This window comes from Notolabrus celidotus, chromosome 2, assembly GCF_009762535.1.
Source record: "Notolabrus celidotus isolate fNotCel1 chromosome 2, fNotCel1.pri, whole genome shotgun sequence".
NCBI classification, from domain to species: domain Eukaryota; kingdom Metazoa; phylum Chordata; class Actinopteri; order Labriformes; family Labridae; genus Notolabrus; species Notolabrus celidotus.
In genome coordinates, this window is record NC_048273.1 from 833384 (window position 1) to 849506 (window position 16123).

Sequence of the window (16123 nt, forward strand, 5' to 3'; positions counted from 1 at the left end):
AGATGTAGGAGGAGGAGGAGGAGAGTAGGAGGAGGAGGAGGAGATGTAGGAGGAGGAGGAGGAGTAGTAGGAGGAGGAGGAGGAGATGTAGGAGGAGGAGGAGGAGGAGTAGTAGGAGGAGGAGGAGGAGGAGGAGATGGAGGAGAAGGAGGAGGAAAAAGGGAAGTGGAGGAGGAGGAGGAGGACACGGAGGAGGAGGAGGAGGAGGAGGAGGACATGGAGGAGGAGGAGGAGGAGGAGGAGGACATGGAGGAGGAGGAGGAGGAGGAGATGGAGGAGGAAGAGGAGGAGGAGGAGGAGGAGGAGGAGGAGGACACGGAGGAGGAGGAGGAGGAGGAGGAGGAGGAGGACATGGAGGAGGAGGACATGTTAGAGGAGGAGGAGGACATGGAGGAGGAGGACATGTTAGAGGAGGAGGAGGACATGGAGGAGGAGGAGGAGGAGGAGGAGGAGGAGGACATGGAGGAGGAGGAGGAGGAGATGTAGGAGGAGGAGGAGGAGGAGATGGAGGAGGACATGGAGGAGGAGGAGGATGAGGATGAGGAGGAGGAGATGTAGGAGGAGGAGGAGGAGGAGATGTAGGAGGAGGAGGAGGAGGAGGACATGGAGGAGGAGGAGGAGGAGGAGGAGGAGGAGGAGGACATGGAGGAGGAGGATGAGGAGGATGAGGAGGAGGAGGAGGAGATGTAGGAGGAGGAGGAGGAGGAGGAGGAGGAGATGTAGGAGGAGGAGGAGATGGAGGAGGACATGGAGGAGGAGGAGGATGAGGAGGATGAGGAGGAGGAGGAGGAGGAGATGTAGGAGGAGGAGGAGGAGGAGGATGAGATGTAGGAGGAGGAGGAGGAGGAGGAGATGTAGGAGGAGGAGGAGGAGGAGGAGGAGATGTAGGAGGAGGAGGAGGAGGAGATGGAGGAGGACATGGAGGAGGAGGAGGAGGAGGAGGAGATGGAGGAGGACATGGAGGAGGAGGACATGGAGGAGGAGGAGATGGAGAAGGAAGAGGAGGAGGAGGAGGAGGAGGTTTGTGTTTGCTCTAACACAGAGCTGAGCTCTCAGGCCTGCAGACCTGGAACACAGACAACCTGAAATGTGAGCCCAGTTACTCGAGTCCATGCCCCCATAAATCCCATGTGTTGTTAGTTATGGGGAGTAACTAGTTCAGACCGGGGTTTGCACTGACGGATGGTTAAGTAATTATTTGCTGGGAATAATGCGAGGAGCCGGGTAATTGTTTTACAGAAGAAGAAGAAGAAAATGTGCTTTTCCCTCTCAGGGTGTTTTTACAGGAAGTAGCTATCGCTCTCAACAAGCAGCTAGACTGGATATAAAGTATTTAAACATCTATTCAGCCTCCAACACAGGACTCAGGATTACTTGTTGGTTTCCCAGAAACAGCAGAAAGAGGGCGACCATTCACAGACCGTCCTCCGCCGCTCTGCAGGAGAAGCAATTTGTTGGAGGAGTAAATCCATTTAGCCCCAACAGAAAGGTGCCGGCAGACTTAATTGAGGTCTCGGGCGATATTTAAAGGAGTAAATAATTTGAGGATGCAGCGGGTTATTCTGAGCGCGGGTCAAACAGTGAATACACATTCCAGTAATGGAAGGAGCACTCCAGTTTGAGTTCTCTTTCTGTAATTGTCCACATGCTCAACATTCCCTTGTCATTTCTGTAAAAGTGTTCCACTCTGTTCCACTTCTCTGCTCGACAACAGAAGACTATTAACTCCCTCTTTCATCCTCTGGACTCTCACAGTCCTGTGTCGGGCTCTGCTCGGTGTTCTGCAGAGTCAACACTGGTTTGAGCTTCACGGCGTGGCGTCGCCTTAAACTCAGAAAGCACGGAGTGAAGAGGAGGAGTGTTGGAGAGGAGGATGATGAAGTTATCCTGCAGACTGTCAGAGAACAATCAGAGGTATTCATGAACAATAACACAGCATGCATAAAACACCTGCCTGCAGGCTACGACTGAGGCGGTCCAGAGCCACGAGGACTCGCCTCCTCTACCCGCTCTGACCCGTGTGCTCTTTATGTGGAGAGCCGTATAATTGTTCCGTCTGGCCTAGATTTTTCTGTGTCTCCTGGAAATGTGACTATTATTTGTCTGCAGCCCGCCCTCCCTCCTGGCCTCCTTTCCCTCTTATCTGCTGTGTCCTGATTTATCCTGGGCCTCCGTGGCACGCCGAGTTCTCCTTGTGTTTCTGATTATGTTTTCATCAGTGTTTTTCTAATGCATCAACTTGTAAAGCAATTTATCCGCTGGCGCCCTGAAACTATTCCGGCATGAAACAGCTATTCCAGCGTTTAGCTCCTACCCACCCCCCCGCCCCCCCCTCCGCTCCCTGGGCTGCCAGTAAATGTTTAAATGTTTAAATGTGTTGCAGTTTTGTTTGAAGGAGCGTGTCACCGCACACGGCCACTCAGCAGATGCCTTGGAGATAAGAACACACCTTCTACTTTGGATTTACCAGAAGAGGAGAAAGGTTCCAGTGTTGTGGTTCGAGCAGACTGTGGAAATGAAGAGGCTGAGAAAACTCCAAATATCAAGGCAGCTGTCTGAACTATATATGTTTGAGAATAACTAGAAATCTTATATTTGAGTTAAATGTTTAGTTTTTATTCTCAACTCAACTTTATTTATAAACACCTTTCATACATAACGACATGCAGCCCAAAGAGCTTCACACAATAACACAGACACAGAAAACAACAGAAAGGCTTTATTATGAATAAAATACTTCAGAATAAAATGAAATTAATAAAGTAAGTAAGAGTGGAAAGAAAAGTTAAAAATAAGGTAGAGTTAACAAGATCAGATAAATACAATAAATAAATAAATAAATAAATAAGATAAAAAAATGTTAAAGCAATGATTCAAATAATAATTCAATTAATCAAAATAATAATGCTGTTCAGGGCTGAAAATAAATTACTTCAAATTAAAAGCTAGATTAAAAAGTAAAGTCTGCAGCTGGAAACACAATGAAAAGATGGATTCAGGGTCGTGGGAGGATTTTTCTCAATTTCATGTTAACATTTGAAGATGGTTTCACTCTTGAGTCGTTCAAAATGCAATAAAATAACAAAAACAAAAAACCTGTAGAGAATTTTAGAAGTGCTGGAGAGATGTTTGTATTAATAGGAGTTCACATGTTCCCCCTGTCCTGTCTATTATTATTATTTTATTGATCTACTCAGTTTAATTGATATTTTTAGCCTTAATATTATTTTCAAATCTTATCCTTACCCCTTTTTAATTTAATTAATTAATTAATTTTTCTATTTATATTCTTAATGTTAATTTGATGCTTTAACTTATTTTAATTACACATGTTTTATAGTTGTCTGTTTGCATTAGTCACTATGTTAAAATCCATTTCTGATTTAATATTTCTTTTCATTATTTAATTCTGCTTCCTGTCTTCAGTCTCTGTAAAGCTCTTTGGTTGTATTTGATTTGTATGAAAGCTGCTCTATAAATAAAGCTTGATTGATTTATTGATTGATCTTATATATTTATTGTTTCATCATAAAACATGCTGCAGAGAACAGATCCTTCTTTGTGGACGTGTAAGTCAAAGCTTGTCTCGTTAGTCGCCGTCCCTCGTGTCTACACGGCGCTCATTATCCCGGCGCCGTAAATGACGAGTGGCGTCTTCCAGTGAAAGGCCAGCTGTAACTGAAATCAATCAATACAGTGAGATGGATGACGGCGCTGATCCAACCACTCAGGGCTTCCCTTTGTTCAAACCCTCTCTCCAACTTGTAGACGTCCACCTGCAACCTTCTTCTTTACAAGTCCCAAATGTCACCCGCTTCATCACTGCCAGCCTCTGATCACTGCGGCCTTGTTAGTCCTTTATCTGCAGGGCCATAACTCTTCAGTCCACTGTCATTGTTTGGAGGGCGACATTAATGGAATCAATATTTTGACACCTTGTCTTCCTGATGCAGCCGTTGAAGTCTCAGGTAGGCGGGTAATCGAGTTGTAGGGGGGCGTGACTGACAGGCAAGAGGATGAGGACGGTCCGAGCTCTGAGGCTCCAAGTCCCTCAGTCTGTCTGTGCCTCAGGAAGAATGGATTTAAGGACAAAATTAAAGGTTAGTTCATATCCTTTATTCCAAGTCAAAACATCCATCCATCCATCCATCCATCCATCCATCAATCTTTATATATTTATTGATAAAGCACCAAATCCCCAAAAATGTAATCCTTAAATATTTGGTCAGTCTGGATTTTCAGACTAAGGACATGAGCTGGGACGGACATTTTTAGCAGACAGTGAGCAAAGTTAAAGCTAGGGTTGGTAGCCACTGAAAACTAGCTTCAATTTGAATGTAGCATTTCCTCAGGACTCTGTCTAACCCCCTCCCCCCCCTGATTCAGGACCATATGATGGTGACTGATTCCAAACCGGTCCTCACAAAAACATTCTCATAGTGAAAGTTAAAAACAGAAACAAACATGTCTGCTGTTAGCACTCACAGTGAGCAGTGAGCAGGAGAGAGGAGAGACAAGAGGAGAAGTTCTTCATTCATTCAAACATCGATTGTTGTTTTCTTGGTTGTCGTGGTAACGGCCGACAGTAACCGGTTAAAGATCAACGTGTTCATGAATCGGCTCGTCATCCTTACAGCGTCCGGACAGACCTTACTAAATGTCATTAATTCTTCTGCTTGTCAGAGCCCCCGTGGTGAGAGCTTTTTAGACTCTGATCCGGACTACAGTCCTGAGCAAAGACCCTCATGGGGTCAGAGGGGACAGGCCCGAGGTGGAGCGAGAGGGACAGTCAGTAGAGTCAGGGGAAGCAGAGGCAGGAGACGGGGAGTGAACGCCGGGGACATGTACGCTCTGCAGGAGGTGGGCAGAACGGCAGGACAGGATCTGATTGGTTCATGATTTGGCTCCTGATGGCAGGGATTGGTTGGTGTTTTCCCAGGTTTCCTCCGGCTGTAGAGAGCAGCTTTTTTTAACCTCTTCTTTAAGAACACATTATGTATTGATTAGCATCAGGACATAAAGATCATTTTAACCAGGAGAACAAAAAGAGGATCTGAATCTGAACACCAACCCCAGCTTTAACCAAACACACTGGATGTTTATTATTAACATATTGGCACATTCTAAAGGGCAGAAACACAATAAAAGAGCAGAACTCCTCAGTGTTAGTAAAAGATGTTTTCTTGTTGGACTCAAGTCACAATCACTCGGCAGTTGCTGTCCGGTTGCTGATTGACTAGGGCTGGTCTAGCTGGGACTCTATGTTCCCCTGATGGTCTGATTTCAGCCCATCAGGTGACATGTTGAAAATCTCCCTCATGTAATAACTGGTCTCTTCATGCCCGACCCCCTGGAATAAATCTGTGTATAAAACATGGACGAATATTTATAACCTCCAAATAAAAAGTAATAATGATCCAAACTAAAGTTAAAGTGAAGAAAGTGAAAGAAGGGTAAAGTGTTGCAGCAGACTGATTGTCATTAGCTGCTCAGCTTTCTGCTGTGTTTGTGTTTGCCTCTGCAGCCCTGTCGTTATCCATGGCTAGCAAAACGCTCCAGGCAAATCCCCAGCCAACACACTGCTGCCCGAGTAATTACAAGACTTACTGTCAAAACAGAGACACGGGGAGACGGAGAGGAGACGACAGAGAGGGAGGAAGAGGGAGAGAAAGAGAGAGGAGAGGAGGAGAGGAGGAGAGGAGGAGAGGAGGAGAGGGCATGAGCCAGGCGAATCAAAACCCTGCCATGTTTCAGAAACACCAGGAGCAGCTCGGCTAACTCACCTCTCGGTCATCACGCCTTCATCACGGGAACAAACACAGAGGCCACACTGTCCTCCTGCTCCTGGAGGTCAGCCTGGTTATTACCCAGCAGCCTCTGCTTCTCAGGAGGAAACTCGGAACAAGCACGATCCTTCATGTGAGGCAGCCGGTGAGCTTTAATAAAGAGGATTCATGGATCCCTCCTCTCCTTCAGACAGAGGGCCGGACCGAGGGATCCATCATGAGAGCTGCTGTAAGTGTAACACCTGATTTAAATACAGCTTCATGATACGGCCTGTTTTATTAATAGCTGAGAGAGTGGACGTGTGATTAAAGCCTTATTATCCTCCACTTAACTTTCACTGACGTTCAATCAGTTACCGTCTGAACGGCTGAATTAAAGACTCCAGAGAGAGAACAGGAAGTCATGGAGGGAGGAGTTTCTCTGAGCTGATACTCACAGAAGAACACAAGTCACAAGAATCTACATCATGACTACTTCATGCATCAAATATGATACACTTACATGACTTACTAAGCATGAACAGTCTATGGAGGATAATGAGTTAGACCCTCTTATCAGGCAAACACAGTGTGGTTATTTAGAGCTGTTACACCAGACTTCCACAAGATCTGTGTCCGGTCCTCCTCCTCCTCCTCCTCCTCCTCCTCCTCCTCCTCCTCCTCCTCCTTTCCTCATCCATGTTGTCTTTCTGGTCCTCTGAAAACCTCTGACCTGTTGACTCCAGGCCTGGCTCCGCTCATCATGACTTTGGTTTGTTGTTGTAGTTAAGTGAAATACGATCTGGTGATAACACAGAGTGTTTTATTCTGAAAATTAACCGGATGTTTTCATTTTGTTTTGGTGAAACCTGACTTCCTGTCCCGCTCCATCTGCTCTGTTGAGATTGATGCGTCGTGCTCCGGCATCCGGCACAAATAGAAGTCTTGTGGATCTGATCTGGAGGACTCTGACCTGCAGGATCAGAGACAGACAGGACATGGATCTGGTGAAGTTTTGGCGGTTGGTTTAAGAAGTGGAAGTAAACTTTGATAAAGTCTGAGGTAGTTAAACACTCGTCTGAGGTCTCTGCTTTGTTCTAATTTTAAAAGTGTTATATGTCTTTATTCCCTCCTCTCCTCTGAAGTGCTCTCCTGTTTCTCAGTGGATTACATTTTAAGGAGTTCTTTGTAAAATGCTAAAAATGACCAGCTTGAGTAAATCCTCTGCTCACGTGTGTCTCAGCAGTAGTTTTACTCTGTGTACATATAGAGAGTTCAGGTTGTATCTCTGTGGTGTGTAACAGCAGGAGAATCCTTCTGTTTACTTTCTTACTTCTAAACTTCTTTAATCACGTTCATGTGTTAGCTGTGTGACTTCAGCATCTTTATCGTGCTCCTCCAGCCCTGAGCTTACAGCTATCTGAGCTCAGGCTGGTTCAGGAGGGGGGGAGGGTTTAACTGTGTGTCATACCTGCAGTCAGTGTGTGAGGAACGCTCCTCCTGCTTTCTGTGTTTCATTGTTTCTGTAACTTCAGTTCAGAGGCGAGCAGGACATTCATCAGCATGACACTTTATTTGTGCCTCTTCTTTTCTGAGAGAATAAACACAGCTCTGACAGTCTGAGAGTCTGAGAGTCTGAGAGTTTGAGAGTCTGAGAGTCTGAGAGTCTGAGAGTCTGAGAGTTTGAGAGTCTGAGAGTCTGAGAGTCTGAGAGTCTGAGAGTCTGAGAGTCTGAGAGTTTGAGAGTCAGAGAGTCTGAGAGTCTGAGAGTCTGAGAGTCTGAGAGTCTGAGCTCTGAGAGTCTGAGAGTCTGAGCACTGAGAGTCTGAGCTCTGAGAGTCTGAGCTCTGAGAGTCTGAGCTCTGAGAGTCTGAGCTCTGAGAGTCTGAGCTCTGAGAGTCTGAGCTCTGAGAGCCTGAGCTCTGAGAGTCTGAACACTGAGCTCTGCAGCAGGTCTTACAGGGTCCTTTATAAACATGTATCTTATCAGAGTCCTCCTGATCCAGTTTGGCAGTCGAGCACTCAAGAAGCAGAAGTTTCTACAAACAGGCGGACTGGAGGTGGCCTTGACCGAGCTTAGTCCCCGAGCACAGACCCCCCTTTCATGTGGGAGACATATGCTCCAGTGTTCCCCCCTACCTCCTCGGCTCCTTCACAGAGAGCAGAGAGTCAGGACTAAGAGTCTGAGTGTGACCCCGTGTCCCAGAGGTCACACTCAGACTCTTAGTCTTTACTCCGTCATGTCAAACGACCCTCTCAGCTTTCCCCGTCCCGTGCGTTGAAACGACAGGCTCGGTTAAACAAAACTGCAGCACGCAGGTTCTGACCCTGACCTTTGACCCCCAGAAAGGTGCATACAAATGTCAAGCCAATAACCGGCTTCCTCCTCAGAGCGACGGCTCGCCTCAACAGGAGCCGGCGAGACGTTCAAGGGCCGTCCGACATGAAAGGGAGGAGGAGCAGGAGCCGTAAAACAAGCGGTTAGCTCTGCGGCTCGGGGTGTAAATCATCTTAATGAACGCTCTCATCAGGAGAGTCTGCAGAAAGGCATTATGGGACCTCTCACTGAGAGAGCAACACACTCATTACATTATTTAGAAAACAGCTTTTCAAGGATGAAGGATGTTTCCTCTCAGATGAAGAGGAGGAGGGCGGCGTGCACGGGTCAGCGCTCAGCGTGAGCTCAACTCAACACTCACTGAAGGAGCGTTAGATAACAGCAGCATGTACCTCTGTCCTCAGTGTGAAGACTAATGAACACACTCATAGAAAAACAAACAGATCCTCAGTAAACTGCAGAGAAGGAGGAACACAGCCTCCTGACTGGAAATGCTCGCTGCCAAACGCTCATATTTCAGCTCTTTGAACCGTGGCGTTCGAGGTATTTTAAGCTCTTAGAGAGGAAAACCAGAGGACCTTCATGGTATTCACATCCAGAGCTGGCTGTGTGTGTGTGTGTGTGTGTGTGTGTGTGTGTGTGTGTGTGTGTGTGTGTGTGTGTGTGTGTGTGTGTGTGTGTGTGTGTGTGTGTGTGTGTGTGTGTGTGTGAATGAGTGGGCACTAACTTTCAAACCCAGGAAAAGCTTCCTCTGGGCCAGGAGCACGCGGCCAGACGCAGCTATTATCCAAATCAGAGGAGATTTATGGATTTTCACATTCAAATTTATATCCACTGCTTTGAGTTTAGGATGGAGGAGGATACTGTTTCCTTTATGGATCAAATATAACTTCATTAAACCTCCCTGAAAACACACAGTACATATATATATATATATACAGTGGGGCAAAAAAGTATTTAGTCAGCCACTGATTTTGCAGTGACTGACTAAATACTTTTTGCCCCTCTGTATATATATATATATATATATATATATATATATATATATGTATACAGAGTATATCTGAACCTCACAGGAAGAGATGTGTCAGACAGACAGATGGATTTAAACTCAGCTCCAGTTGTGTCCATGCACACACGCCCACATCGTGTAAACACACAGACGTTTGATCAAATTGATTTTGTTCTTATAAATATTAAAACAGAACTTAGTGTTTAGAGTTTACTCAGTGATCTCCTCCGTGTTTCACTCAGCCGGCTGGATTGAAAGCGTCTCTGAGAGCAGATGTTGGATGGATGAGTCTGTGATTGTTTCTCTGTAAACTGATTCACAGACTGACAGCGTCCATGTGTGAGTCAAGTGTTCCTGTTTGAAACGACAGGAAACTGAACGCTGCTGTCATTTCTGCTTCCTGCTTCATTTGTACAAGAAGCCAAATATAACCGTTTATTATGTTTGTGATTCATTTTTACTTCATTGATATTCGTGTGCAGGGTGTTATATTTATATATTTATCAACGTATTGATCAGCAGAAGCAGCAACAACATGCAAAAAGATAACAAAACATCATCATAATAAACTATTATTAATAAATAACAAGAATAAGGAAATTAAACTCAAAACCAACATAAATCAACAGAATGTAGAAGGCTTCTGCAGAAATCAGTTGCCTCTCTCTCTGTGTGTGTGTGTGTGTGTGTGTGTGTGTGTGTGTGTGTGTCCGTCCTCCATCAGGGAGGAACCTCTTCACAGTTTGTCCTCCCCTGATGCATGCTGGGATGTCCTGCTCCTCCTCCCTGAGAGCGTTGTGTGGCCTCGCCGTATTAAGTAACATCTTGTTCTGTCTTCTAAGAACACGACCCCGCCGCAGAGAGCGCCGGGGTCGGCTCCATGGGGGACCACAGAGACACGGCTACCATTCAGCCTCCCTCTCTTCTGAGGGGATCCCTCTCTGGGTCTCTGTGAACAGGACAGTTAATGCCTCCTGGTCTGTTGAGGTGCAGGTAAGTGCACCGGTAAAACAAAGGGGGGGTAGTCTGAGTAAGGGGAGCGGGTGGATGTATGCACTCAGGTTCCTTCAGAGGCCTTGTGGATAAAAGCTTCTCTTTAATGGCTTCACTTTGTTCCTCTCAGAAGAATGGAGGTGCTATCATGATACAGCATCTACAAGTCTAATGAAGAGGTCTCTCTCAGTGATCTGACATTCAGAGGGAGGAACTGAGTGAACGCTCCTCTTTACAGGAGAGGGGACTCTATGTATCAGTACGAGTCGTCTTCATCGTCTGATAATGATTCACTCTGGACGGACTGAAGGTGTTTGAATTCGGGGTGTAACGATTCTTTTCAACAATGATTCGATTCCTTTCATGATTCATGGTTGCCGATATGATTAAACCCACATAGCGGATCGGTCTGGAACAGATCTGGCATCAAGCCGGCTCTGCTGGCTGACTGCTGGCATGGCAAGCGGTACGTCAACCGGATGTGGACCAGGTCTGGACAGATATGATGGCATTGTATATATGATGGCACGTCACATCTGGCCCGATTGTGGGCTGGGTTTATGTGGCCCAGATCTGTCCGTGCCGCATGGTCCGTTACTTAGCGCCACTCCAGTGTCTGCTTGTCTGCAAAAATATCTGCCAGTAGAAGAAGTGAAAATGTGCTTGGTAAGATTTCTTAAAATAAGATGTAATATTTATAAACTGTGATCTTAAAATTAGCAGGTAAACTTATTTTAATTAATATTGTCCCAGTATGTTAAAGCTTAGTGTCTCAGACAGGAATGATAACAATTAATATTTATTCACTAAAAAAATATGTCTGCACTAATACATTTCATGTTCTTCATGTGAGATATATTCACCTTAATCTGAGTTGTATTATAGCAGCACTTCTCTAGGTTTAAGACCATCTTGTTCTTGAAATATATATAATAGACCTAGTGAGACCTACTGAGACGTAGAGAGACCTACTCAGACCTACTGAGACCTATAGAGACCTAGAGAGACCTACACAGACCTAGTGTGACCTACTGAGACCTATAGAGACCTAGAGAGACCTACACAGACCTAGTGTGACCTACTGAGACGTAGAGAGACCTACTCAGACCTACTGACACCTAGAGAGACCCACTAAGACCTAGTGAGACCTACTGACACCTAGAGAGACGTACTCAGACCTACTGAGACCTACTGAGACATAGAGAGACCTACTCAGACCTAGTGTGACCTGCTGAGACGTAGAGAGACCCACTCAGACCTACTGAGACTTAGAGAGACCTACTGAGACCTAGTGAGACCTACTGAGATCTGGAGAGACCTACTGTGACCTAGAGAGACCTACTGAGACCTAGTGAGACCTAGTGAGACATATTTAGACCTAGTGAGACCTACCAAGACACAGTGAGACCTATTGAGACTCATTGAGATCTAGTGAGAACTAGTGAGACATATTGAGACCTAGTGAGACCTACCGAGACACAGTGAGACCTAGTGAGACCTAGTGAGACCTAGTGAGACACAGTGAGACCTAGTGAGACCTAGTGAGACCTAGTGAGACCTAGTGAGACCTTGTGAGACCTACAGAGACACAGTGAGACCTTGTGAGACCTTGTGAGACCTAGTGAGACCTAGTGAGACCTAGTGAGACCTAGTGAGACCTAGTGAGACCTACTGAGACCTAGTGAGACCTAGTGTGACATAGTGAGACATAGTGAGACCAAGAATTAACTTTCATTCTAAGAATTTAATGTTAAAGTTGTTTTTTTTTTATTGACATTTTTTAGACTTGATGCATTTTTTACTATTCTAAAGGTTTTTTTTTCAAAGTTGATTATGATGGGAAGAAACCGGAGAACCCGGAGTAAACCCGTGCAGACACAGAGGAACATGTTACTCTGTGTCTACCTGATGGCTCCTTACGGTCTGGGCATGTTGGGGGGGCTTGGGGGAACAGATGAGCTGGGGTTTTCCTCCTGGTCCTGCCACTGCATTCTCAGATGTTTGTATTGGCGCCGACTGTCAGGAGTGATGGCCTTTTTAAACCTCCTCCACAAAGACACGTTCTCCATATCAATGAGTCTGTAATGAACTTCCAGCCTTTCAGTCTGCAGCTGGTTCTTTGAGGACGCAACAAGATCTTGGAGCTCTTGAATCCTGTTGGTGTTGTTTCTTTCCTCTGATACTCTTCTTGAGACCTCTTTCTGCAGGGCCTGCTCCAGGGAAACGTTCTCCTCCTCCAGATTCTGAACCCACTTCTGGTCTCTGCTGGCTCTCCGTTGTGCCTCCCGCCTAAGTTCCTCCTGTTCTTTCCGGACGGTGTCAGTCTTCAGCCTTTCAGCCTGCAGCTGGTTTCTTAAGGACTCAATAAGATCATGGAGCTCTTTAATCTTGTTGTCCTGTAATGCTATGCTTGAGAGTTCTTCTTGCAGGTCCTTCATCTCCTCCTGATTAGCCTGATTGACCTTCACCTGATCTTGTAGCTGGGTGTCCTGAGATGTAAAAAGCTGCTGGAGCTCTTGAATCCTGTAGTCATGTTTTATTTGCAGGGCCTTCAACTTCTGCTCCAGGGAACGTTTCTCCTCCTCCAGATCCTGAACCTGCTTCAGGTCTCTGCTGGCTTTTTCTTGGACCTCCAGCCTAAAGTCATCCTGTTCCTTCTGGAGGGTGTCAGCCCTCAGCCTTTCAGCCTGCAGCTGGTTCTTTAGGTCTTCCAGCTGCACGTCAGTGTTGGTCTCCCTCCTCAAGTGCTCCTGATCCTTTCTATTCAACCTCTGGGCCATCTCATCTCGCTCCTGTTTGGCCTCCTCCAGGCTTGTCTGGAGGTAGCGAGTCAACACTTTATTCTTTTTCAGATGCTGTTCCTTAGCAACAAGCTCCTCCAGCTCTTTAATCTTGATCTCTTTTATTTGTATGGCCTTTGCCACCTGCTCCTGAGAAAGAACCTTCACTTCCAGATTCTGAACCTGCTTCAGGTCTCTGCTGGCTTTCTCTTGTCCTCCAGGGGGGCGTTCTTGCCTAAATTCCTCCTGTTGTTTCTGGAGGGTGTCAGCCCTCAGTCTTTCTGCCTGCAGCTGGTTCTTCAGGTCCTCCAGCTGCACGTCGGTGCTGGTCTCCCTCCTCAAGTCTTCCAGCTCCTGATCCTTTCTCCTCAACCTCTCTGCCATCTCATCCCTCTCCTGTTCTGCCTCGTCCAGGCTTGTCTGCAGGTTGCGAGACAACACCATCTTATTGTGCAGCTTGAAGTCCTGAGACGCAATAATGGAATCCAGGGACCGTTTCTCCTCCTCCAGATTCTGAACCTGCTTAAGGTCTCTGCTGGCTTTCTGTTGAACCTCCATCCTTAATTCATCCAGTTCATTCAGGAGGGTGTCAGCCCTCAGCCTTTCAGCCTGCAGCTGGTTCTCTTTACTCTCAACAAGATGTTGGAGCTCTTTAATCTTTTTCTCCTGTAATGCTCTGCTTGAGGCCAGCTTGCAGTCCAGATCCAGGTTCTCTGTCTGCCCTTCTGTGTTGGTCTCCCTCCTCAAGTGCTCCTGATCCTTCCTCATCACCCTGACCATCTCATCACGCTCCTGTTTGGCCTCTTCCAGGCTTGTCTGGAGGTAGCGAGTCATCACATTATTCTTTTGAGGATGCTGTTCCTTAGCAACAAGCTCCTCCAGCTCTTTAATCTTGATATTTTTTAATTGCAGGGCCTTCGCCTCTAGAGAAAGTCCCTTCACCTCCAGATTCTGAACCTGCTTCAGGTCTCTGTTGGCTCTCTCTTGTCCTCCAGGGAGGCGTTCTAGCATAAAGTCCTCCTGTTCCTTCTGGAGGGTGTCAGACCTCATCCTTTCAGCCTGCAGCTGGTTCTTTAGGTACTCCAGCTGCACGTCTGTGTTGGTCTCCCTCCTCAAGTCTACCATTTCCTGATCCTGTCTCCTCAACCTCTCTGCCATCTCATCCCGCTCCTGTTTGGCCTCGTCCAGGCTTGTCTGCAGGTAGCGAGACGACACCATCTTATTTTTTAGTTTGATGTCCTGAGATGCAATAATGGAATCCAGGGAGTCTTTCTCCATCTTCAGATTCCGAACCTGCTTCAGGTCTCTGCTGGCTTTTTCTTTTACCTCTCTCCTAAATTCCTCCTGTTCCTTCTGCAGGGTGTCAGACCTCAGTCTTTCAGCCTGCAGCTGGTTCTTTAAATCCTCCAGCTGCACGTCAGTGTCGTTCTCCCTCCTCATGTCTTCCTGCTCCTTTCTCCTCAACCTCTCTGCCATCTCATCCCTCTCCTGTTGGGCCTTGTCCAGGCTTGTCTGGAGGTTGTGAGACACCACCATCTTCTTTTGCAGCTTGATGTCAGCGTTCAGCCTTTCATCCATCAGCTGCTTGTCCTTACTCTCAACAAGATGTTGTAGCTCTGTAATCTTGTTGAGCATCACCTCAGCCTCCGTCTCCTTGTCCATGGTATCAGCCCTGCTCAGGGACTCTGAGTTCCTCTTGTTGTCCATGTGGAATCCTTGGGTTAGTTAGTGTCTTGAATGTAGACCAGTTTAAAGTCACGAGCCTTGCTGACCGCTTGTCTCAGGTTGGATCTGTGAACTGCTGAGGGTTTGAGGCTTGGTTTACTAAGTCTGAAACCCTTTACCACTATGACATCACAAGGAGATCTGCCTTTGATGTTGCTCCAAAATCTGTTTACTTGTGACATCACACATTGTTCGTTGCTAAGCGCCGTGTGAGTGTGTGCTTGTTGCAGCAGCTCTCTCTTGGTTCCGGAGATCCTGTGTGTATCCATGGTAACATTGTTTACATACGAGATCAGCTGTTAGCAGCCCGTAGCATGTCGATGCTAAACGATGCTAGGCCCGATGTTCCCAGTGAGCTGAGGAGAAGGAGGCGAGGACGACGTGCTGGTACTGAGGTGCAAGCTAAGAAAAGACCACATGGACCTGTCCTTCCACCCACCGTTATGGGGAATGTAAGATCTATCTACGATAAGGTGGACCAGCTAACCCAGCACCAGAGTAGCATCATGCTAACAGAGCTAACACTGGACACCAACGCCACATTGGAAGGATTTCACCTGCTGTGGGCGGACAGGATACAGGAGAGCAGGACTGAACTAACTGGGGAAGAAGGCCAGCTCAGTCCTGGACCCTGTGGAGGTGGCGGCTGACAGGAGGATTATGGCCAAGCTGTCGTCTCTGATGGACATTTCTTTTTATATATATTCTTATTAAATTCTTGTTCTGTACACCTTCTTGTTAGCTGCTGGAACTCCATGAACTTCCTCCTTGGGGGACGGAAAAAGGAGGATAATTTAATCTGGGCTGATTAAGGTTGAGCTTGGGATTAAGCTGGCCCATGTGTGAACCGTCTCTGGCAAACTATATGTGAGCTGTCATTCTTTGCGGTATGTTGGCCGAGTCTAAGTGTACTGTGGGCCAGAACCGGGCCAGACCAGTTCTGCTATGTGGGGAGGACGATATTGGTTCATTTAGAACAATACGATCTGAATCAATTCAGTAACTTTTTAGCCAAAAATTCATCCAGTGTGACTGTGAGATAAAGACCTGGATCCTGGACAGTCCCAGAGTCCTGTTGTTGATGTTTTTGACCCAAGCTGAGTTTTATCCTCGTCTCTGACTGAACATGCTGGTGATGCCTGAGGCTTCTGCAGAGCTGATGTTACCTTGATTCATTTATTTATTATTTAAAAGGATCATGCATGTTAATGAACACTTCTGTAAATATGCCAGAGTTAGCCAAAAAGCTAGTTTACATCCATAGTCCCTGACCAGATGTTAAAAAGGCTCCCTGAAAAGATCAAGATTAAACAAAGATCAAATAGAGGAACATAAAAACAGAATAAGAAGGTAGAGGAGAAACCAAAACACAAACAAACAAACAAACAAACAAACAAACAAACAAAAAGAGAAGAAAGTAAAAGTACAAATAGCACCATAGGATTAAAATGACTAAAATGCACGCTGCAGGAGGCGCCTGGACGGTCAGCTTCTTATGAAATCCCATGGC

At 46.3% G+C, this 16123-nt stretch overlaps 1 protein-coding gene across 1 annotated transcript; it reads right to left on the reverse strand.

The window, feature by feature from the left end:
- Positions 1 to 11858: 11858 nt before the first annotated feature.
- On the reverse strand, positions 11859 to 14755 carry LOC117824346 (trichohyalin-like). The gene is made up of 2 exons (XM_034699816.1): positions 14011 to 14755; positions 11859 to 13947 (listed from the first exon to the last, which is right to left on the reverse strand). Exons 1-2 carry the CDS (start codon positions 14593 to 14595, stop codon positions 12025 to 12027), a joined length of 2508 nt encoding a protein of 835 aa, XP_034555707.1. The 5' UTR covers positions 14596 to 14755; the 3' UTR covers positions 11859 to 12024.
- Positions 14756 to 16123: the final 1368 nt, after the last annotated feature.